This window comes from Ziziphus jujuba, chromosome 6, assembly GCF_031755915.1.
Source record: "Ziziphus jujuba cultivar Dongzao chromosome 6, ASM3175591v1".
In the NCBI taxonomy this organism is placed as follows: Eukaryota; Viridiplantae; Streptophyta; class Magnoliopsida; order Rosales; family Rhamnaceae; genus Ziziphus; species Ziziphus jujuba.
In genome coordinates, this window is record NC_083384.1 from 7,836,118 (window position 1) to 7,861,356 (window position 25,239).

At 35.0% G+C, this 25,239-nt stretch overlaps 2 protein-coding genes, 1 long non-coding RNA gene and 1 pseudogene across 10 annotated transcripts; 1 reads left to right on the forward strand and 3 right to left on the reverse strand.

Moving 5' to 3' along the window:
- The first annotated feature begins 1,508 nt into the window (after window positions 1-1,508).
- Window positions 1,509-4,549, forward strand: LOC107431360 (uncharacterized). The gene is made up of 4 exons (XR_007238076.2): window positions 1,509-2,678; window positions 2,785-2,835; window positions 3,098-3,194; window positions 4,412-4,549. It is a non-coding gene; the product is annotated as an uncharacterized LOC107431360 (long non-coding RNA).
- On the reverse strand, window positions 4,502-10,100 carry LOC112491600 (putative disease resistance RPP13-like protein 1; annotated as a pseudogene).
- A 1,177-nt stretch (window positions 10,101-11,277) lies between these two features.
- On the reverse strand, window positions 11,278-23,119 carry LOC107431356 (disease resistance protein RPV1-like). Of its 8 annotated transcripts, none has more exons than XR_009639429.1 (13): window positions 22,128-23,118; window positions 20,957-22,002; window positions 20,557-20,861; window positions 19,527-20,465; window positions 18,730-19,434; window positions 17,645-18,514; window positions 16,955-17,475; window positions 15,615-16,806; window positions 15,168-15,482; window positions 13,977-14,993; window positions 12,910-13,436; window positions 11,796-12,046; window positions 11,458-11,596 (listed from the first exon to the last, which is right to left on the reverse strand). XR_009639429.1 is itself a non-coding variant. In XM_060818498.1 (11 exons), the coding sequence occupies exons 6-10, from the start codon at window positions 17,470-17,472 to the stop codon at window positions 12,912-12,914; spliced, it is 3,567 nt and encodes a 1,188-aa protein (XP_060674481.1). In that variant the 5' UTR covers window positions 17,473-17,475; window positions 17,645-19,434; window positions 19,527-20,465; window positions 20,557-20,861; window positions 20,957-22,002; window positions 22,128-23,119; the 3' UTR covers window positions 11,459-11,596; window positions 12,910-12,911. The 8 variants fall into 8 exon arrangements, 4 of the variants coding, with proteins under 4 accessions (XP_060674482.1, XP_060674481.1, XP_048320386.2 ...); XR_009639428.1 differs by having other exon boundaries at window positions 17,645-18,584; XR_009639430.1 differs by having other exon boundaries at window positions 17,645-19,434; window positions 20,557-20,857.
- Window positions 18,775-21,847, reverse strand: LOC107431350 (disease resistance-like protein DSC1). Its single transcript, XM_048463612.2, has 5 exons — window positions 21,007-21,847; window positions 20,557-20,861; window positions 20,363-20,465; window positions 19,527-20,272; window positions 18,775-19,434 (listed from the first exon to the last, which is right to left on the reverse strand). The coding sequence occupies exons 1-5, from the start codon at window positions 21,845-21,847 to the stop codon at window positions 18,775-18,777; spliced, it is 2,655 nt and encodes an 884-aa protein (XP_048319569.2).
- Window positions 23,120-25,239: the final 2,120 nt, after the last annotated feature.

Sequence of the window (25,239 nt, forward strand, 5' to 3'; positions counted from 1 at the left end):
AAGAAATTGAAGTAGATAAAAGCCAATAAATTAATTTCAAAAATTAAGATAAACTTCTACTTAAAATTGGAAAAATAAAAACAGAGTTAATTATTCAATGTACAATTCAAACTCCTACAAGTAAGTACATGCGAAATAGCTAGCTAGCCTGCTTGTACCTTCCCTCTTTTTTCTTATTATTTGACTTTGAATTCCGTACTACCAAACCAATATCTTTTTATTTTTTATTTATACCCAATTGTAAGCATGCATGACAATTTATCAAGCTGTTATATTAATTTTGTTGGTCTTATATAATAAATAATAAAATAAGGGCTTCGGGGTGGTTTAACTATTTAATTGAAAATACATAATTTATCTCTATACTAAACAATTTCTCTGCTGAACATATTTTTCTTCATTTCATTTTGATCAAATTAATTTGTCCAGCTAATTATGAACGATATTAAAACCGTTAAATTATAAAGTTATAAAAAAAGACCATCACAAGTATGCTTTTAATTTTACATATAGGATATTAGGATGCTTTCAAGTATGCTTTCAATTTCAAAAACTAACGTCAGAGGCTTCTTAATGGAAGTTCTCTTGCCCTCCTGTTGATCATTCAAACTTGGAAACAATGTATGTTTTGTTCACTTTCTACTCCATTTTTGGTACATGTAAAGTATCACATTATTAAAGTTCATCTGAAAGTGACTATCTTCTAGCAAATCTGACGATTATGTTTCTCACCAAAAGGATCTAAGTAGTTTCAGCATGATGGAAACACCTCAACCAGCTCCTCGACTACATTAGAAAGTGTACACAACAGATTGCATAAAATTTGATTTTGTCAAAAAGTTTAAATAGAATGGCTCATACACAAAGGTGGTTCCACTAGGAATTATCCACGAAAGATATTTGTAACAAGGAGCTACGATCCATTTATTTTCTGATTGAAAACTAAAGTGCAATGCAACTAGTTTTAAAACTGCACATAGAGCAGACAATATGATGTTGTTCAAGTTGTATGTAACTCTTTATTTTTTTCACTTCAAAATTTGCAGCTAAGATTGATGGTTTCAATGTCCCTTTGACTGATGGGAATTGTTTTTAATGTTCTATATGGTAATTGATAAATCTTTTGCTGCAGAAGCAGAGGAAATCCCCAATGATGTTAAGCAGATTTGGTTTCCCAGAATATTGTAGCTAATTGTATTCTGTTCTTGGCTTCTAGGTAATCGTTTTTTTTTAATTATTAAAAAAAAAAAAAAAAAAAAAAAAAAAGCATCAAGCTCTATAATCTTAAGGGGGAATTCGGCCCAATACCCATATTTGAAAGCCATTAACGAAAACCACCCTCCCACTCTCAATCTTTTTTGTTTTGCCCTGATGTACCTATTCTACCCTTAATAAAAATTAAAAATAACGTGAAAGTCCCTTTTTTTTTTTTTTTTTTTTTCCTGTTTTTTCTCAAACCCTAGATCCTAAATTTCATCTTCTGCAACTCAATATCCCTTGCAATTTTGGAGGAAGAAAAAAAAAAAAAAAAAAGGGAGCAGGAGAACCAAGGCAAACAGCAAGCAAAAAAAAAGCAAAAAAGAAAAAGTAGTGACTGCAACAAAAATGTCTTTCCAAGATCGGTGCAGGGCTCGCATAAATCGTTACTTTGGCAGGGACGAAGTGGATGAGTTTACATGGGGGAGGGCATACTGTTTGGAGCAGTCGAAGGAGTACGACGACGTCAAGAGCGAGATTGAGTACCATAAGGTTGATAATGGCTTTGGTGAGCTTTTGATCTAATTGAGAAACCTGAAAATTCATCTAAAATAATTATGGAAACATGAAAGGTCATGTGTTTATAATGTGCACACACCCATGTTTGTGGTACATAACTGGCTTTCGAACCTTTGTTTTTTTTTTGCTTGAACTGGCTTTCGAACTTCATTATGCTACTTGAACTTCATTTATTCCCTTGTAGGCAGTTCGTTTGAAGTTTAGAATTTTTTACCTGAAGCAGATGCAATGTACCTTGAGATATCAGACTCTTTGATCAAACTTAATGCAAGGAATTTGAGCTATCCAGAGTCCACCTTTATCCTCTGCGCATTTTTTTACTATCAGTGGGCAGTAGGATGTTTCTAGCTTCAAAAGTGAAAGAGGCAGAGTTAAGATTCTTCAGCCAAGAACTTGTGAGAAGAGTTAAGAAAATCTAAGATTTCTAAGAGAAAAACAGAGAAAGTTGAGAGAAAGTTGAGAGCCTTTGTGAGAAAATTCTCTGTTTTGTATTTCTGTTGTAGTAGCGTACAAAGAAAGCTGCTAGATAATATTCTATTTATGATACCAGTTACCGCAGATCGAGAAACATGTAAAACAAGAAAAACAAGTAAAATAAAATTGTTGGGCTGGCATCTTCCACAGATGAACTTAACTGATGACCTGGCATAAGACCTTTGACTCTTCAACGGGCAGACCCCCCTCAGTTAAGGATGCAAGCTTTACGGTCTTTTGGTGATATAAGATATTCAAGAGTGGCAAAGAATTGAAGTCTTTTGGATAACTTATTCAGGCTCTGGAAACGCAAATTTCTGTGGTCAGTGAGAGATTTTGGCAACATCATCATCACCCCCTCTTTCTCTTCTGGTGGAAAAGACACCATATCTGTAGCTTCACCACTCATTCCTAACTCTCTAACAGAGGTGAGCCTGTGAAATCCCCACCTGAAAAGTGGCTTGCCGAAAAGTGACCTTAAGTTGGGTGGAAAATAATGTTCTAAACCATGTTATATCTTAATTTGTTGTTCAGTGAAATGGAGCCAAATTATTTGCGGTGGGACTGGTGCTTCTCTGATCTCTGGTAAGCTGGACTATTTATGTTTAATATTTTTACTTTTGTTTTTTCAATTTTTCCCTTCGGAATTTAGGTATGTGATCTTTGAAATATGAACTGTCATTTTGAGACAATTGGTATGATTTATTGTCCAATGAATGGGAATGTCTCATAGTAATTTGCTTTCTTCTGTACAGTTTACTGCTGTCTGTAATAAGTGCCATAGATTTTTCAGTTCAAATTTCCAGCTTTAGCATTTTCACTATATATATTTTTTGGACATGTAAAGTTAAATCGAGAGACTTACAGAGGACTTTCTAGCTTCCAAGGAGATGCACATGGATAACATGGTTGTTGCTGTTTTTTGAAGTCGAAGGTTGCTTCAGGTAATGGAGTTTTGCCCTGTTTCCTACATAAGCCCTGTACTTCATTTACTGTTCTTCCCTTGAAGGTGTACAACTATATATTTGCCTACCTAGATTCTCATACAGCCTAACATCAGTTGTTAATTGCACCCAAAAAGGTAAATAAAAAAAAAAAAAATCATCTATACCGTGGTTACATAAGAATAGTAATATGGTATTCCATCATTCACCTTGGGTTCAAACTTTCATTTATTTTAAATGAAGATTTAAAAGCAAACTTATAGCAATGTTATCCTGTGCTTCGGACACTAGCATTGTTTTTGAAGCTTTCACTTTCTGAGTTAGAACAAATAAATGAAGGTAAAAATAAAAAATGTGGAAGCCACTTGCCTTTGTTTTTTTTATTTTCCCTCCCCTTTCTATTATTTTCTTTTGGTTGCAAATTGGAATTCCACTTCATGTTGTTAACAATTACTCATCAAGCCACTGGCTCTATATGTATTCAATCATCCATGCTGTTAGTCCCTGCATCGAGCAGTTTCCAACTCTCCAACTTTGACAGATAAACTGAATATCTGGTTCCTGGTTCTTTCATTTTCATGTATTGAGCTCCTCTTCTGGCACATTTTAAAACAGAAGCAATTTGGTACTCCAGGAGAGTGCCAAAGTGTTAAAGGTTTAGCATTCAAGGCAAGTTTGGAAGGTTTTTCCAAGTCCAAGAAACTGATTATTGGATAACCAGATCGACACCTACCATCTTGTCTTTCAATCCAAACCTTTTTAAAACTTGTTTGGCAATTTCTATTATACCTGTAGCTCTTGTTTTGAAGTAGGCCAAAAGGAGTTGTATTGGACCTGATAAACAGAGCAACACAAAGAGAGAATATGCTTCAGGAAGGGAATGTGTTATCAAATTTGGATCCAAAAAACTACTCAATCCTTCTGAGTTCATTGTCCATTTAGCCTAGGATTTGAAAGTGGAACACCTAGCATATGCTCAAATTTTTTTTACAAAGAAAATTTTGCAGCACCATGATACAAGAAATGGAATAACAAACACAAACCCCATCTGATGGTTGCAACCCCAAGGTCTTTTTTACTCTTAGGAATGGAATAACAAACACAAACCCCATCTGATGGTTGCAACCCCAAGGTCTTTTTTACTCTTAGGAGAGCTCATATTCTATACTTAATTATATCCGATATGTATCTTATAATTTTCAGTGACATTGTTGCAGAAATTTTCTAGCTTTCAAAGAGATGCATATACAGAAGATTGTTATTTTTGGCTGCTGGGATGGAGGACTGCTTTTAGAAATTGGGTTGTACCCTGTTTTCTTGATAAGCCTTGCCTTGGAACAGGAACATTGAATGGCATTACCTGACCAAGGATTTAAAGATGTACAGCTTTGAGTTTGTCAGCATGGATTCTCATAGACAGAACATGACACTGTTTTTTGAGTCACCTACATAGAGCTACATAAGAACACATACCTTGAGATATGAATAAGCGGCGCCGCCGCCCCCCCCCCCCCCCCCCCCAAAAAAAAAAAAAAAAAAAGGGCTGGTAATAAAAACAAGGATTAATATCAATTTACCTTTTATTAAAAAAAAAAAAAAAACCTCAAACTCTAAAATTTGTCACATTGCCCCTTCAACCATTATTTTTGTATCATTTTAGTTCAACCATGCTATTATTTTAATTATTACCATGCAATTTTTTTAATTATTCTTTTATTTACTCGGCCAAATTAATCATAATGCACAAAAGTAAAATAAAATATTATAAAATTGTCTGTAAAAAAAATTTTGGATTGCAAAGAAAGTTATAGAGAGGCTGTACGGTAATATTAATTTCATCAAATTTATAAAATGAGAAATGTGTTATAATATAATTTTGGGGTAAAATAATACTAATCTTTTTTTTTTTTTTCTCCTTTTGATAATAAATGATAATATAAACCAAAAAAGAAAATGAAAAAGAAAAGTAAGGATAGGGTAAAATGATACAAATCCTAATAACCAAATAAAAAGAAAAGTACCATAAGAGAGGCTCAGGTTACAAGGCATGTGGGGATCACCCTGTATGACGAAGCTCAACACAAGGAATATGAGCAATGTGGGGCCAGAATGGACCTGTATCCCTTGTGCATTTTTCTTGTAGCAGGTTGCAGTCTAGGATTACAAGTCTCAAAAGTGAAAGAGGCAGACCCCCCTTTGGTAAAGATTTCAGCTTTTTGCAGTCTGAGATATAAAGACATTCAAGAGAGGTGAGGCATTGTAAACCGGCGGATAACTTTTCCAGGTTCTCGAAATCTGAAATTCCGAGGTTGATGAGAGACTTTGGTAACATCATCATCATCATCATCCCCTTCCTCCCATCCTTCTCATGCACTTTTTCTTTTTGATCTTCAGGTGGAAAGGACACCATATCTGTAGCTTTACCATTCAAATAAAGCTCTCTAAGAGAGGTCAGTGTATGCAATAATCCCCGCTGGAAGAGTGGCTTACTCATCTCGAGATTCCAAATGATAAGCGAAGTTAAATTTTGTGGAAAACCCTGCATGCCTCTGGGATGGGCTACCATATTATTCAAAATGGTACCAGGAGCTCCAAGCTCTCTCAGGTTTGAGGCGGGCAGCCCTCCTTCCGGGAAGGAAACTAGCTTTTCACAATTTAAAATCTTTACTTCACCAAGGTTGGCGAGATGGTGGAGGCCTTCAGGCAAGGATGTAAGGTTTTTGCAATCCATGATTAAAAGAGATTGAAGACAAGCGTTGCCGTAGAACCTATTTGTTATCCACTTCAGCTCTCCACAACAAATTATCGAAAGATATTTTAGGGCTTTGGGCAATTTGTCATCCGAGGATAAGGATGTAAGACGATCGCATTCCCAAATACGGAGGACTTCAAGCGCCTCAGGTAGCTCCCCCGAAGATGATAAGCAAATTAAACTGGGACAATTCCGCAATACAACCAGTCTAAGTGTGTCCGGTAACTTGGCCGATGTTATGGATTCAAGAGAATCACACCCTATTATAGTCAATGACTCCAGACAATTAAGTGTGCAATTGCCATTGGTGCTGCTGTACTCCTCTAGTACCAGTACTGATTTCAAATTTTCGCAATCTTCAATATACAAAACTCTGAGAGAAGATGGCAAACCGGACTCTGAAAAAGATGTGAGACTTGGGCAGCGAGCTATGTGTAGCTCTTTAAGTAATGTTAGGTGCAACCCTTCTGGTACCTTCAAAAGATTATCACACCACAATAAATGCAGAGTATCCAGTTTGGTAGGTATCCGCCATTGTACCTGTTCTGTTTCTCCCAGATCCAGATCCAGATACAGCAGAGAGCTGTCATTAATTCGCAGTTCACGAAGAGAAGCGTGCTGACATAATTCATTCTGCAGCAAAGAAGGCATCCCATTGCAACCAGGAACAGCAACCAGTGTAAAATGGCGCAGGGAACTGCCTTCAATTTTTAATTTACAAAGAGAAGTGAGCTGACAAAATTTATCGTGCAGCAGAGTAGTCATCCCATCGCAACCAGGAACCACCAAATCTTCTTCTCTTGTCAATCCTTGCATGAATCTTTCTGGTTGATACCAAAACTTTGGACTACCAGAAATTTCAATGGACTTTAGTGACTTCAAGTGTGCATGATTTTCACAAACCACCTCTGCACAGTCACTGATGATTAACGAGCAGAGCATTTGACTGCTGGGAATTGAAACTGTCAGCTGCTCACATTGAACAACCTCAAGGTCTTTTAACGAAGGAAGGTTCTTTGGTAATTTACCCTTCAACATTGGGCACCACTCTACAACAAGCTTTTGCAGCTGAAGGAACCTATCAATTCCATTATTAGTTTCATCTGGAAACCAATCTTTCCAATTTTCCATATGCTTAAAGCACAAGGTTTCCAATAGTGGAAAAGCATTCAACCCACAATCCCCATAAAACTCACTTCCAACGCTTTCCACCCCAGACAATCCCTCTATAGTAAGCTCTTTTAGCAAGGGCAATTGTCCAAGTGGGGGCAACAATTTGCATTGCCTACAATTTTTTAACGTCATTTTCACCATCTTAGAGATTAAAGAATTTCCCATCCAGGCTGGAAATTTAGAACCACCATAGCTCATTACAGCAAGCTCCTTGAGCATCTGAGGAGGTTGTAGGCTTTCAAAAATATTTGGATCAGCTGTTTGTCCCGAGTTCCATTCCAATAGCAATACATCAATGCCATCCTTGCCAGCTAAGTTGGCCAGTATTGCATCCTTAGCTCCATTCACATTCTCCAGTCCTGAGATATGTAGTGTCCCACAAAGATGCAATAGAGGTCCCAACTCTCCAATTCCAGATGAGCTACTCTCTTTTCCTACAACAAAGTAAGACAATGTTTGGAGATTAGTCAACTTACCCATATTTGAAGGCATTCCTTTCAAAGACCGTGGATATGATGTGTCATAGCGTTTATGCCATTTGTTTGAATAGATGAGATGACGCAGATTAATTAGATTCTTCAAACCAGTGGGCAATGCATTTAGATAAACGCAGCCTTCTAACAACAAGGTCTGTAAATTGTAGAGATGGCTTACGGATTCAGGCAAACTTGTTATATCCGTGTAGGAAAGGTCAAGGTACCGTAGAAGTTTTTGTTTGCCAATTGAATCTGGTAGCTCTCTAATGCAATATCCCTTCAGAGAAAGCACCCTTAAATATTGTAATTTTGGCAATATTTGAAGAGTAAAATTGCTAGTCAAATACTTTCTCCCATTATATGAATGTGAAAGTGGTAGGAAAGTCCGCAAATGCTCGAGGTTGGAGAATACCTCAAGTCTATGAATGCCTTCACGGTCAGCACTGAAGTAAGCTGAGTGACGGACCTTTTTGAAAATCCTGCATCGCTTATGATAATCCACCTTATCGTCCAACGTAAAACCAATTTCTCCAGCAACCAATCGTGCAAAATCATTCAAGAGGTCATGCATTACATACTTTGATTCGTCCTTCTTTGATTTCTGAAAGAATGACCTTGAGAATAGCTCTCTGAAATACTCTCTGCCCAAATCTTCCATTTGTCTGCTCCCTTCTGGATTCTGGAGTAACCCTTCCGCCATCCATAAAAGAATCAACTGTTTTTCCTCAAATTCATAGTCCTCTGGGAAGATTGAGCAATAGGCAAAACACCTTTTTACATGAGGAGGGAGGTAGTGGTAGCTTAATTTTAACAGTGAGAGAATGTTACTATGTTCTGGTTGGGTCCATAACTTGTTCTCTAATACATCCTTCCATTCATCAATTTCTTTGCAACGGAGAGGGCCACCTAGAGTCTGTGCTGCAAAGGGCAAGCCTTTGCATTTAGAAACAACATTCTGCCTTTGAGATTCCAATTTTGATGGTTCACTAATATTTCCATTTGATAAATGCTGCACAAATACTTTCCAACAATCATCATCCGATATGCACTCCAGATTATAACATTCAACTGCTGCCATCAACTTTGCAACATCTTCATTTCGTGTTGTGACAAGTATCTTGCTTCCTGGTGCTCCAGCTCCAAAGGGGGCTTGCAAGGTTAACCACAGCTCATACTTTTTATTCCAGACGTCATCCATAACAATCAAAAACTTCTTCCCCGCCAAAACTTTACTCAGATGATCCTGAATTTGACTGAACTCATCAAAACTCTTACTTTCCGAATCGATTGAATTAAGAACAGCCTTCGTTAACCTCACATAATCAGTCATCAGATACAGAAACCCAAACTTTTATGTCAAAATGTTTCATGGCATCATCTTTGAAAGCCAACCTTGCAAGTGTTGTCTTTCCAACTCCAGGCATCCCCACCAAGCCAACTACATCAAAATTTTCTTTATTTTGATTATCGCTTAACAACAATTCGACTATTTTCTTCTTGTCTTCGTCTCTTCCAACCACGACGGGACTATCAGGCAAACTTGAGCATGGTAGTCTTTTCCATTCTGGCACAGATCTTTCAATTTTATTCAAACCAAGTTTAATTTCCCTACTAGATATATCATCGAACCTTTTAGTGATTTTATTAATCTCTGAATTGATTTTACGCATGAAAATAAGGGTGACCTTCCAAGAATTACCTTGAAGTAAATTCTGTATCTGCTTGGTATAGAACTCGTCCAGTACATCTTCCACATCATAAGCCAAGTCTCTGAGATCAGCAAGCCAAAGTTTCACAGCCTCACTGGTCAGTTGCTTCTCCTCTGCATCAGAGAGCACGGCTTGAATCATCCGTAGTGTTGAGCTCCATTTCTCAAGCTTCTTGTGAACACCTTCACCACGAGCAAAGTCGAGCACCTCCCTCGACATCAACTTCTGAAACAGAACCTGTAGGAACGCTCCCAGGAAGATCTCTCCCACTGCCACCATTGTTTCGTAAGCGAAAACCAGATCTCACAGAGAAGTAGATTTGTGAAATTTTCCAGTGGAAGTCCAAAACTTTTTGCTACACTCTAAATTGTTGTTTTTCCTCAGGAAAAAGGAAGATGAATTTCAGACCAAAGCTTCCGTGAAGGCTTGAGAATTGATTTCACAACTACATGCATAGCAAGACCCCTTTTCCCCTCTCTTTTTTTTGGGTCAACTCGTAGACCACACAACTATGCAGTTGGCATGCTTGATATGTCATGTATACCATCTATCTCGGTGTTCATGTTTGTACTCAAGATTATCCCCTTTGTAGTAGTTGGCACTTGACAGGCTTTGTAGTACAAAGTCAATTGCGACACTTTTGTCTTTTTGTCTCTTTAATCTTTTTTTCACGCGTAGAAAAGTCTTCGTATTGTCAGAAAGCACTACTGTTGGTTTTTTGTTGCTTTGTGACTTTTACAATGGAGTTTTATTGTAGTTAAAAATGTGAAGAAGCCTATCATTGAGCCGAGTTCATGAGGATGTAGGATCACTCTTTAGCCTAACGTCAATTCTTGATGTTTGATTGGTTGAGTTCTTGGTTTGTGTTAGAAAGTTATATTTATAAATCATTACAGTTTCTTTTATCTCTATTTCAAATTTTATATAATTTATCAAAAAAGAAAAAGAGAAAAAATGAAAAAAAAAAGTCATTTAAAAGTTAGTACAATAATTGCAATTGTAGTTAGTGATCCATTCCACTAGTCAAGAGTATGGTAATTTCTCTTTCTCATCATTTCTATGCGTACGTTGTTTTCTGTTCAAATGGAATCATCTGTTTATGAGATGGCCAAGGACATTGGTAGAAAAGAAGAAGAAGAAGAAGAAGAAGAAGAAATTATATATTGCTTGAATGGGATAAGATTTTTACTTGCCTTTCAAATGACACAAACAAATTACAGGAAAAACTACAGATTATTCCACAAACCATACTAAATATTAAAAAATTGACAGAGAAAACAAAAAATAAAAAATAAATATAAAAGACATTCATTTATTTCTTGAATAAGAGCACTGATGATTTTCTTGCATTTCTAGCTTCCCTTTATTTCTATAAGAAAACTTGTGCAGTTTTTCATCTTTGTACTCAAGATTATCCCTTTGTAACCATTTCAATGCACACGCAGTGGAGCCCACCGCAAGAAATTGCAGCACATAAATTTCCATGAACCATACAGGCTTTGCTAAATGCATATTATAGAAAAATTATGAGAGGAAGATACTAGAAAATGAATAACAACATCCTACCAATTTCCATAGAAACAGAGGAGTATCCACATTGTTTAACTTTATATCATGTCTTTTGATTTCAATGTGAAAAAGACACTCCAACTCTCTGTTTTCAACCATTATCTTCACCTCTTCCATTGCTTCATCAGATTCGAAACACAGCGCTAAATTTCATATTAATTCAATCCAAGCCTATTAATTTCTTTTTCCAATTTTTAGTCCTTCAACTCTGTTGCTAAAAGAGAGACCCCCTAAAAAAAAAAAAAAAAAAAGGGATTTGATTTTGCCTATAGTTCGAGTTGTCCTGTTTGGTCCTGAATTAACGGTAATCTCAAACCGATTTTGTTTGGAAATTTTTTATATTTCTGCGTCCACATTTATAAATTATATCCAATTTTATTGACCACTTGGTAGATAATTGAAAAAAAAAAAAAATTTTCTGTTTCTTTTCCTTCAGAATATACTCCGAAAAACAAGAAAAAAGCCATCAAAAAAGAAAAAAAAAAAAAAACATAATTTAGATGTTTCTCTCAGCAAGATAATTTAAGAATGCTCAATTATATCTAAAGTAATATAATCTAAATAATTTAGAAACACAGGTAATTTGTCCACATGATCATGGTAGAAATCTCCGGGCATCATCCTTATTGGTTGCAACATCGAACCATGAATGCCTACAACCATTTGAAACAGAGTGTTACCCTGCCTCCACAGCTTGTACACAGTCTTCTCAAATATCAAAACCTGTTTCAGTATAAAGTATGATTAAGGAACAATTATGAATTTTCCTTTTAAATATAAATACAATCATCAATAATCATCATCAGTGGTTTTGAAGTTGAAATGATATAAAAAGTCATATCTTTTATCAAGGTCAATGTTAATGGTACCAGCAAGATAGAGTAAGCAATGTTCATGTAAGCTTGGTTTAATAGAAATTAACCTGAGGATACGACTCTTCTTTTGTGTTGGTATTCGTTCTCATCATCAGAGCCAATAACGTCAGTAATACTAATTCCGCTGGCTTCAGAAGATTCACCAAAGCGTCTTTTAGTTGTAATTTTTTTTTTTGGCCCCACTTTTGGTTCCTCTTCCTCACCACCCACTTGATCTGCATCTTTGTCATATATAAACCTAATCCCACACTTCTTAATCTTGCAATACTCAACAGCTTCCACGTACGAATCATGAAATCTATCATCATGGTGGAAAGGTCGCACATGAAATTTATCTTTTATATATATATATATATATATATATATTATGACGGATCCAGAAATTTTGTTTAGAGGGGGCACTGTTGAATAATGAAATATATAGATACATGTATATATCATTTTTTTTTAAGTGATAACAATGTAAATTGTTACATAACTAATAGGTATGTATTTTTAAAATTCAATAAATTCTAAATTAGGATTCAATTATTTGCTACTATTTTGAATCAAATTCAAGTGAACTTTTTTTTTAAAAATTAACTTTTTCTAAAATTGATTTTAACTTCTATGTAAAATTAAAAAGATAACTATATAAAGAAAAAAAGTAACTTCTATTCAAAATGAAAATAGGGATTTTGGCCACATAAGCAGTAATAATTATATAAAATGGAAATTTTAAGTTGACTTTTGTTATAAACTTATAAAACAACTTTACATAATTTCCATAGAAAAAGTAACTATAAAAATGGGATAAACATAGCATTTTCCAAAAGAAAATTTTACAAATAAAGAATACAAGATTATTACAAAATAAATAAATAAATAAATAAAGAATACAAGACATAATTTAAAATTAAAAATCACTATTTATTATTTTGAGAGTGGGCAGTATTTGTTATTCTAAGGACATATATTTAAAATAAATAAATAAATAAATAAATTTGAGTGCCCCCCGAGCCTATAATAAGTGTCTGTCTGTTTGGCAGAGTTTTTTTTAACAGCCAAAAGAGAGAAAGCAGAGTAGTACTTATATGATGAAAAATATCGAATTTCAATTGAGAGTATCAACTGCTGTAAATTTACTTGTGAAGAAAAAAAAAAAAGTGTAAAACGATGTACCTTTACTTGTACTGAGTTCCAACTTTTGGTTGCTCAAAATCCATTAATTGCTTTGCATCATCTTTGTAAATAAACCAGATCCCACACTTTTTTATCTTGCATTGCTCACCATCCTCCAGGACAAAATCTAATAAGTTATCATCAAAAACCAAAATCCGAGCATGAAAAGAGACTTCGGTGATTTTTCTAAAAATGGAGCTCCAATGTGGTCCAATTTCTTGTTCTATCTCCCTACACAATCTGTCCCCATACAACATGACAACATGTTCTGAACAAAGACTAATGACCTGTCTGGAAAACAACGAACATTTCATATTGATGGCTTTGAAATCGAATTCATATTTTATGAAAGTATTAGGCCGAGCTCTATTCAATTCAAGGACAATGGCAGGAGCAAAACCCAAGAAGTTGGTATTACACCAATCATCAGGAAGGTCAACACTGATTGAATCTCCCAAAGTTTGATAGCTGAACCAGTTTGGAATTTCATCTCCTGGATAGCAAATATCAGCTTCTGATGGAGCTCGCTGTACGAGTATGAGGAATTTGTTTAAGTGACTCAGATGAAAATTATATAAAATCCAAGGAGTTCTTTATTTATTTATTTATTTATTGGAATCAATATCCTGAATTTTTTTTAATTTTTTATTTTTCATGATTTTACACTTCATTCTCTAAACTTTTCTTTTGGCATCGATATATCCATGTGCATTGGCGACTCTAAACCATGCCTTTAACATTCAAAAAAAGGGTATTTTAATGGTTCAAAATACACTATAGACCCTGTTGTGATAACTTTACATTCTGTTTTGTTGCAACTTTTTGCTTCTTCAAAAGAGTTCCCGAAAACTACCCAAACACTCTTAGAAGGTGCATTTTAGGCTCAAAAATCAAAACCAGCATTCTAGAGCCATGTCAAATAGGATGTATATATTTTATTGAAGCTAAAATTAAAATTGAGGAATAAAGCGCAAAACCATAAAAAAGTTCAAAGGATATGTATAGTGCGAAAATGACAAAATCTAACTAAATTCTTTTAAAGAGAGAAGGAAGAAAAATATACTTACATAAATACTAAATGGTTCACGTGAACGAGCTCGAAACCAACTGTTAAGCGATGCATAATGAGCTATTATGTTGCGTGTGCTGCAGTCAACTTTCTGACAATTAGAAAAATTGATGAATTCTTCAACCAATGAAAAATCGACCAAACCATGTGTTTCCGTTAAAAGATTTAAAGCAATGTGTTTGATTCTAGAATTCCAACATGGTATTTTCTCCAAAGATGTGCAGAAGCTTGCATTCAAAGTTCGTAACATTGGAGGAAACTCAGAGATTGATTTCAAGCTCACACAATGTGACAAACGCAAGTCACGCAAGCCAACCGGAAGTAGCAATTCTTGAAGTTTTGAACATCCATGGAGGTGGAGAACTCCAAGATGACTTAATTTGCAAAACTTGTTTGGGAAAAACCCAATGTTTTTGCAATCTGATAAAAATAACTCCTCAAGCCCAATTAGATTTTCAATTGACTCTGGTAACTCTTCAATCATTGATTGAGATAAGATAACGAGTTTCAAGCGTTCCATAGGCTCCAAGATTTCAGGGAACTTTTCTAACTTTGGGCAATGAGACAAGTTTAGAGATTCGAGAGATTTCAACTTGCAAATGCTGGTTGGAAGACTTTTAAGTCTTCTACAATCCCTCAAATCTAATTCAATAAGACCCAAGAGGCATCCAATTGATGAAGGAATTTCTTCTATTGCTGTACCACACAATTTCAAATGTCTCAAATTCATTGTAAGCTTTTGAAAGATGTTGTTGCTTTGAATTATTTCTCCATAGTTTTCATTATCCAAGTACTCTATCCTCCCTAATATCCCTTCAACATCAACAAGATTGGTGCAACCTGTCCAATCTATAAACTTAAGCTTGTGCAGATTTTTAAAATATGAAGGAACTTGAAACAATCTTATACACCCGCTGAGATTTATACTTTCAAGATTCAAAGCCTGTGATAGATTTGGTATTTGAGTGAGGAACTTGGAGTAACTTAGATCAATCTCTTTCAACTTTGCAAGGGGCTATGACAGAACAAGAAAAAGGTTATAGTTATTTATCATGCGCATGTATATAAACTTAGATTAACACTACCAATTAATTCAACAAAAAGAATTTACCCCCCCCAAAAAAAAAAAAAAAAAAAAATATCTATTACAACAAAAAAGTTATAATTATATAACTAGTTAAGAACATACCTGGGCTTCATTCCATAGTAGCTCAAGTTGGGAACCACGTAGTATAAGTACAACAAGATTTTCCGGGGTAAAATCCGATGGCAAATGTTTCAAAGGGTATAAATCCCAGTGAAAATATCTTAGTCTATCAGAAAGATAGGAATCAAGACCTTGAGGAAGACATAGTTCGCAATTGCTGTCTCCATTTTCAATGTCATCATAATAAATTTTCAGAAACCGTAAATTGTGCATGTTTGAGAAGGCTGTGGGGCTAACTTTTACATCTTTTTTAAATTTGGACATATCGAATAATATGCCTTCAATGGTTGCAGTTCCCTGAGGGAAAAAGGAAAAAAAAAAGAAAGAAAGAAATTTGAACATCATACTTACTAAAAGGTACAATAAACATTAAGAAAATTTATATTAAAATTATATGTATAAAAAAGAAATCAATGTATTTGAACTTACTGTATCCCTTTCCAATACGTGACAAACATCTTCAGCAATCCACAACCTACTACGATTTCCTGGCAATTTATGTTCATCACGAACAATCGCCCATCCCATTTCCTGTAGCAAGTTGTGCATTCTTATCCTATTATCATCATCAATAGTTATTAAGGATTTATCGATGAGAACACTGATTGCTATTTTTGCAGAGGAACCTCTTCCAGCTACTATGCTTTCTACTTGATCTCTAGTATAAAACTCATCAACCTCAAAAAAACATTTAATGTCAAGAAAAATTTCCTGCTCTGTATTTATATCTGATAATCTTTCTATTTGATTTTGAGTATTCTCGAAAAAACATGCAATATCAAGAAATACTTGCTTCTCTATATCATCGAGTCCCTCATAACTTATTCTCAATACATTTTGAATATCCTGGTTTGGAACTAGTTTCAGCTTATCTAATGCACTTTCCCATTCTCCTTTGCTTCTGAAGCGAAGGAAAGAACCCAAAACTCTAAGAGCTAATGGATTTCCATTTGCATAACTTGCCACCATTTCTGACAATATTTCATAATCTGTTGTAAGAGAATTTTTACCAAAAGCATGCAAATGGAAGAGCTTAAGAGATTCAACTTCATCTAACCCTTCAACCGTGTAAATTTTGTCGGTTACTTTCTTGAGCACTTGCACATTTCTAGTTGTAACGATAATTCTACTTCCAGGGGCGAACTGATCATATCCTTCAATTAAAGTTTCTAATTGGATTGGACAATCCACATCATCTAAAACAATGAGTGCCTTTTTACGACGAAATCTTTGATGAACAAAAGTTGATTGCACAAATGGTGTGTCTCTGCTTACAATAGCTTCATCCTGTAATAATTCACCAAGAAGTTTCTCTCTCAAATGAACTAGTCCATGTCTTGCAGATTCTTCCTTAACATTCCAAAGAGAGCAGTAACCTTCAAAATGAGAATACAAGAATTTTTGAAAGACAGCACTGGCAAGGGTGGTCTTACCAATGCCTCCCATGCCCCAAATTCCTATAATGCAAACATCCATTGAGCTATTGTGAATTAATGATTCAATTTCCTTTATACCTTTTTCAATTCCAATCAATCCCTTGAATTGTTCATTTGATGAAGGATATTTATGGAGCAGCAGTGAAATATCTTCAACAATTTTTCCTATTAATGTGTTCTCAGGTCTATATCACGGATGAATAAAATGGAATTGTTAGCAAACAGGACCATCAAGTTGATATAAATTTAGGTTTGTATAAAAAAAAATAAATAAATAAATAAAATGGAGCATTTTTAATACTCAAATATATGATTAATAAGATAGAAAGTTACCTAAATTGCATTGAATTAAACCCCTTAAGACCAGCCACTTCATTAAGCGCACGCCTCCATTGTTGCACCTTATCCATGTTGTCCTTAAAACGTTCTTCAAGTTTAGCAAATGCATCAGCATAACTCTCTTCCTGTTTCCGTACAACCGATGGTTCTACGCCGTAAAAAATAGGCACAACGATCTGCTCATTTCTTTTCTTGCATTCAAGTATTTTCACTAGTTCATCCAAACACCATGTAGAAGTAGCATAGTTTTCGGAGAAAATGATCATAGAGATCTTGGATTCCTCGATGGCTTTCAAAAGTGTTGGTGAAATCTCATCACCTCTCTCAAGTTGGTGATTGTCCATGTAGGTTAGGATTTGCTTCCTGCATAAAGCATCATAAAGATAGCTAGTAAAACCATTGCGTGTGTCCTCACCTCTGAAACTGAGAAACACTTCATGCTTTTCTTGAGGGGAGATAGCAGAAGCAGCACCAGCAGCAGAAAAAGAAGAAGAAGAAGAAGCCATGCTCATAACCTGCAAATAATCCACAAGTAAAAGTAAAATAAATAACTAATGCAAATTAAAACTCTTCCTTTATTATTAGTTTATCAAAAAAAAAAAAAAAAGAAAAAAAAAAAAGAAAAGTGTGTGTTTGAAAAAAAGAAAAAGAAAAAGAAAAGTGTGTGTTTGACTAGTTACTTACAGTGATGATCAAAAACTCTCCTTTCAGTGAAGAAGGGTAGGTAACAGTTCCTATTTTCAACTAGACAGAAACAGTGTATATATTATGTAACATAAATGTACATGTCTATATATAGATAGAAAAAAGGAGCTGGAACTTGCTTTATCATCTTCCTTGTACCTTCCTATGATGAGCAGACACGTTAAGAAATGCATGTTGACCTGGTTTACGCGTTCTAATCATGAAGAATTCCTTGTATATATGTTTATGTCTTAGATTTTCCTGGAAGCCCTCAAAACAATCGTAATGACCAAAAAGCACAAGCAGTGGAGCCCACTGCAAGAAATTGCATCACATAAATTTTGATGAACCACACTGTGATACTAGAAAATGAATAACATCCTACCAATTTCCATAGAAAAGAAATACTGAATGTACATCACCAGGCTTTGATTTTACCACTATAGTTGAGTTGTTTGATTTTACCATCATAGTTGATTTGCCATTATAATTAAGAGTAATCTCACACCGATTTTATTTGGGAAATTTCGATATTTCTGCGTCCAAATTTATTTTCAATTCTATTGACCACTTGGTGGAGAATAGTACAACAGCAGATAAATAAAATAACAAAAATTCGGTTTCTTTTCCCTTAGAATCAAGAAAAAAGCCTTTAAAAAAAAAAAGAAAAGAAAAAAAGAAAAAAGAAAAAAGAACAACACATAATTTAGATGTTTCTCTCAGCAAGATAATTTAAGAATGCTCAATTATATTTAAAGTAAAATAATCTAAATAATTTAGAAACATTGGTAATTTGTCCACATGATCATGATAGAAAGATCAAATCTCAGGGCATCATCCTTGTTGGAAGCAACATCGAACCATGAATACCTACAACCATTTGAAACAGAGTGTTACCCTGCCTCCACAGCTTGCACACAACCTTCTCAAATCTTAAAACCTGTTTTAGTATAAAGTATGATTAAGAAACAATTATGAATTTTCCTTTTAAATATCAATTCAATCATCAATCATCATCATTGGTTTTGAAATTGAAATAATATAAAATGTCAATCTTTTACCAAGGTCAATGTTAATGGAACTACCAAGATAAAGTAAGCAATGTTCATGTAAGCTTGGTTTTCCTGGAATTAACCAGAGGATATGACTCTTCTTTTGTGTTGGTATTCCTTCTTATCATCAGAGCCAACAACATCAGTAATACTAACTCCACCGCCTTCAGACGATTCACCAAAGCGTCTTTTAATTGTACTTGTTTCTACTTCTGGTTCCTCTTCTGCACCATCCAATACTTGATCTGCATCTTCCTCATATATCATCCAAATTCCACACTTTTTTATCTTGCAATGCTCAACACCTTCTTCCACACATGAATCATGAAATCTATCATCATGGCGAAAAGGTCGGACATGGAAAGAAATCCCGGTGACAATGTTGCTACAAATAGAGGGCCAATTTGCTCCAAACTTTTCTTCAAACCCTTTGCAAGACAATGAAGCTTCATGCAAAGTCCAGACATGCTCTGAATTGATCTTCTCTAGACGATACAACCAATCAGAATCATGAAAATCATAAAGACTGTTTTCATTGATGGTTTTGAAACTGAGTTTGTATTCAATTCCATCAGTTATATGAGAGTATTGATCAATAATAAAGCAGACAGCAAAACCCAAGAAGTTGGTATTGCACCAGTTTGGTGGAAGCTGAATATTCATTGAACTCCCCAAGCTTTGATAGCTGAACCTCTTTGGAATTTCATCTCCAGGATAACAAATAAACAATGGGAATTCCTGTAGCGTGGATGGGAAAATTATTAACTATATATAATAATAATAATAATATATCAATGGAAAATTATAGACATCTTAATCATTGAACATACCAGTCCTTGATGATCAATTGGGCGTTTCTTGTATGATGTTGCACTAGACAGAATTCTAAACAGTGCAGGATCAGGGATTATGTTGTTGCGTGTGTTTTGATCCAAATTCAGACAATTATCAAATCTAATACTTCCATCCATAGAATATGAGTCACTGATTTCATATCCAAGCGGAGTTCTCCAACTTGATATTGTCTCCAGTAATGTGCAATGGCTTGCCAACAAATGTTCCAAAGATGATGGAAGATGTGCCAATGATTTCAAGCTCTCACAATTCTCTACATCCAAGTATGACAAACCAAGTGGAAGGGTAGGCAATTTTTGAAGTTTTGAACATCCCTCAAGGAACAACCTATCGAGCCCAATTAGATTTACAATTGACTCAGGTAACTCTTTAATGCCCGTTCCTTCTAACCTTAGACATTTCAAGCATTCCATAGGCTCTAAAATTTCAGGAAAATTTTCAAGATTCGGGCATTTAAAGAGATTCAATGACTCAAGAGATTTCAACTTACAAATGCTGGTTGGTATACTTTTAAGTCTTTTGCAGTTATCCAAATCCAATTGAACAAGACCCAAGAGACACCCAAATGATGAAGGCACTGCTTCAATTGCTGTCCCACCCAAAAACAAAGTTCTTAAATTCATTGGAAAGTTTGCATTAGGAGTTTCTGAAGACTTCAGCTTATCAATATTGTTGCAATAAATAGCTTCATAGTTCTCATGCCCTGATAACCCTTCAACATCTATAAGGTTGGAGCACTATGTCCAATGTAGATACTGAAGCTTTCGGAGATTCTTAAAATATGAAGGAACTTGAATCAAACGTGTACAACCTTCAAGATTTATAATTTCATGATTTGAAGCCTGAGATAGATTTGGTATTTGAGTCAAGAGCTCAGAATGACTAAGATCGATCACTTTTAACTTCTCAAGAGGCTATGACAAAAGAAAAAGAGTTAAAGTTACTCATCATGATTCATTCATGCACTAAAAATACATTAAGTATAATTCAATAAATTAAGCATACCTGGGATTCATCCCAAAGCACCTCAAGTTGGTTGTTTGGTAGTCCAAGTTCAACAAGATTCTCTGGAATGAATTCTGATGGCAAAATTTTCAAAGGGTATGATTCCCACTCGAAATAACTTATCGTATCAGAAAGATAAGAATCGAGACCTTGAGGAAGACACAATTTGCACTTCTTGTTTTCATGAATGGCATAAATTTTAAGATATCGTAGATCATACATTTTTGAGAAGGCTGCAGGGCTCACTTTTACAACTTTTCTAATTTCTGACATATTGAATGATATACCTTCGATGGTGGCGCTTCCTTGACAAGAAAGTGAATGAAAATTTTATTAAGAACAACATATATAGACACATAATTTTATTGAAAAAAATAAATAAAAATGTATTTGCACTTACTGTATTTCTTTCCAATACATGGCAAATTTCCTTAGCAGTCCACAACCTACTACAGTTTCCTGGCTCTTTGCTTTCGCCCCTGACAATTGATCGGCCTGTTTGTTGTAGCAAATCATGCATCTTGAGCCTTGGCATTGGTGTACCAAGAGGTCCTAAGCATTTTATGCTACTTTCATTTATTAAAGACTTGTTAATGAGATCACTTATTCCTAGTTTCACAAAGGAATGACCACTGCTATCTAATTTGCTTTCTAGTTCGTCTTCAAAATAATGTGACTGAAAGATACACGCAATGTCAAGAAATATTTTTTGAATCCCTTCATCATCTAGTCCCTCATAACTTATTCTCAATACTCTTTGAATGTTGGGATTTGGATACATTTTGAGCCTGTCCAATGTATTTTCCCATTCTTGTTTGCTTTTGGAGTGCAGGGAAGAACCCAAGAGAAGATCAAGAGATTCAAAGTAGTCTAGCTCCTCAACCTTGTAAATTTCATCAGCTACAGTCTTAAGAACTTGGACATCCCTAGTTGTAAAAATAATTCTACTTCCAGGGGCAAAATCATCATACCCTTCAATTAAAGTTTTGAATTGGAACATTGAACTATCCAAGTCATCTAAAACTACCAGTACCTTCCTTCGACGAAATCTCTTTCGCATAAAAGGTGACGTTGCAGATGTGGTGTCCATTCTTAGCATAGCTTCATCCTTATCTAATAAGCTCGCAAGAAGTTCTTTCCTCAAATGATTTGTTCCATTTCTGGAGGATTCTTCCCTAACATCCTTAAGAAAGCAGCGAGCCTCAAAATGAGAATTTGACAATCTTTGATAAATAATACTAGCTAAGGGTGGTTTTACCAATGCCTCCCATGCCCCAAATAATCCGAACATCTTTTCAACCAAGGCATAATAATGATTCAATTTCCTTAATCCGTTTTTCAATTCCAATCAAGTTCCGCCCTTCAAAACAGTCATCTAAAGATAGAAGTTTTGGAAATTTCAACGAAATATCTTCAACAATTTGTTGAACTAACTGGGTCTCAAGCCTAGGATAGATGAAGAAAATAGAATTTGTTATTTGTCAGAAACAGTGGATCAATGAATTGGTAAAAACTTAGGAATGAAGCATTTTTAATATTCAAACATTTGGATTAATATTGTAGAAAGTTACCTAAATTGCTTTGAATCCAACCCGGTTAAACCGGCCACTTCTGTAAGAGCATGCCTCCATTGCTGTACCTTTTCCATGTTGTTCTTAAAACGCTCTCCAAGTTTAGCAAACGCATCTGCATAGCTCTTTTCTTGTTTCCGTACAACCGATGGTTCCATGCCATGCAAAATGGGGTCTAACAATCTGCCCATTTCTTTTCCTGCATTCAAGTATTTTCACTAGTTCTTCCAAACACCATGTTGAAGAAGCATAATTTTTCGAGAAAATGATCACCGAGATCTTGGATTCCTCGATAGCTTTGAGAAGGTTGGTGAAATTTCATCACCTCTCTCAAGTTGGTGATCATCCATGTATGTTATGATTTGCTTCCTAAATAAAGCTTCATAAAGATAGCTGGTAAAACCATTGCGTGTGTGTTCACCTCCAAAGCTGAGAAATACTTCATGCTTTTCCTGAGGGGGATATCAGCAGTAGCAGCAGCAGCAGCTGAAGAAGAAGAAGAAGAAGAAAAAGAAGCCATGTTTCTAATTAACCTGAAAATCTACAAGCAGAAGTTAATAAATGCAAATTGAAATCCAAGTGCCAATCTTAAAGTGGTGAACAGAAACTCTTTCCTCAGTGAAGAAGGTGTAGGGTACAGCTAAAAAAAGTGGTTGGAAATTGATTTATGATCGGTACCATCTAGGAAAAATAAACGGTCTGATTGTAATTACTATAAAAGTGAAAAATGGAGTTCAGGTAAGGAAGAACTAGAGTGAACAATGTGTTGCTTAATTTTCCTGGTAATTTCAAACGCAAATACAAGAATAACCTTAATCAAAGATCGGAATATTAATATACATTTATTTTTTGGGGTAAAAAGACCTGCATTAAAGCAAAAAAGAGGAAAATTAATATACATGCATTAGGAGACTAGAATAACAAAAGTAGAGTAACTTTTTGAGCGGAAAAGAAACCAGAAAGAGACCAAAGAAATGAATAACAAGACCCACTAATTGCACGGGTACCAATATAACCTTTTTTTTTTTTCGAATTTATGACTTTTGATTGACAATGTGATCTGTTTTCCCACACAGCTGTATCACATTCATAGCATTCGTACATTTCCACAGTGATTTTTGTCCAATCCTATTTAATTCCTTCAGTTAAAGCCATTGACTATGTTGCTGACTTGTTGTTTCAGAGCAGGTGGTGGTCTTAGAAACTTTCCAATAAAATAAAATAAAAATAAAAGGAATAAAAAAAGGAAACTTCGTTTGAGGAAAGACAAAATATATAGTGTATCGTTACGCTTAATTTGATTTTTACCCGAGAACTAGAATTTAAGCTTTCCCTCTAAAGTCCTAAATTTCCAATCCCTACCCAATTCTGTGTGGGAAATGGAGGCCAAATAGGCTATCAAGATGTGAAACTCATGGTCACAAACAGGCTCTGAAAATATGGACCCCAGCACCAAGAGTAAAAGTGAAAGTACATGTGAAAATGACAATAGAGATGAGCAAGGTCAATGAGCTTTAATAAAGGATTTTGTCTATACATATACATACAGGTGTAGGGTGTAGTTTATATACAGGCTTCGACTAGGATTTTATTCCAAATTTGATACCCTTTGCTCTTCCGGAAGGAAAAGTGCTAGTGCGAAGTTAGGATCAGAAATATAGGTAATTTGTCCACATGATCACGGTAGAAGTCTTGGGCATCCTTGTTGGTTACAACATTGAGTCACAAATACCTACAACCATTTGAAACAGGGTGCTAATCCTGAGTCCACTGCTTGTACACAGTCTCATCAAATCTTAAAGCCAGTTTTTGGTTTCTATTGTTTGAATTAAGAAAAAATTATGAAAAAAAATTAAGAATAAAACATAATAAGATATGTATATTTTATAAGATATGTATATTGTGAAAATTATGCATCTTGTAACTTTTTCAATAAAAAAAAAAGTGTTTGCTATCAGAAACAATAATTTACTTACTGGGTGGGTAGTTTTCTCAGTAAAATATGACCTATATATATTCACATCATCAAAGAAAAAAAAAAAAGAAAAGAAATAAATTAAAGAAATACATAATGTGATTAGGGATGTCAATTTGCCCAGTCCATCCCCAAAACTGCGGTCACCGCCCCTAACGGGGTGGTTTTTTCTCTAAAATTCGGGAATGTGGGACGGACTCGGGGCAAATGCCTAAAACCGAGTCGGAGACGGACCAGGGACGGGGAATAATAACCCAGCCCCGAACCCGTCCCGATATATATATATATATATATATATATATATTTATTATTTTTTTTAATAAAATTTTATTTATGTAAAATCATTTTCTTCTTTTTTTTTTATTTATTTTTCTAAATATGTATTTTATTATAATTGTAAATTTGTTCCTTGATGTATTTTATTATATTTTTATTGCATTGTAGTCATTTTCTTTATATTTTAATTATAAAATAAATTTTTTATATAAATTTTAAAAAAAAATATCAATTAAAAAACAAAATGGGGAAAACCGTCCAGCCCCGTCCCCGCCCCACAAAATCCCCGATCCCACCCCACACCTAAAGAAACGGGGAAAATCGGGGAGATGAGATGTAAAATTCCCTGTAGGAACGGGAACGGGATTTTAAAAACCGGTCCCGTCCCGCCCCGTTGACATCCCTAAATGTGATGGTCCATCATTCTTGCAAACATCATGCTTTAGGCTGAAATTTTCTTTGCATAACAGAGGATACTAAGAGGGTGAATCCAACTTCCAATTTACTCATGTGAGAAAAATAATCCTCAAATCTGGTTAGCTATATATATATAAGTGTGTGTTTATAAGCTGTTAAAAAGAGAAGAAAGAAGGGAATTTTGCAGGTCCAAAACGGCATCATTTTACTGCATCAATAATGAAGGGCAGAAAGGATATTTCATAAGTTACTTGCCATGTTGGAGCTGCTGGAGTTAGTTGAATGCACCGTTTCTTGTTTTGGATATATATGTATATTTGGTCTTCTTCTTGCTGGTGTATATAAGAAAAAACAGAGAGCAAAAAAGGAAAAAAATTGCAGACCGTGTGTAGCTTTGTGCGAAGAGAGTCCCATGAGTTTTGAGAGCCATTCATTCTTGTTTTC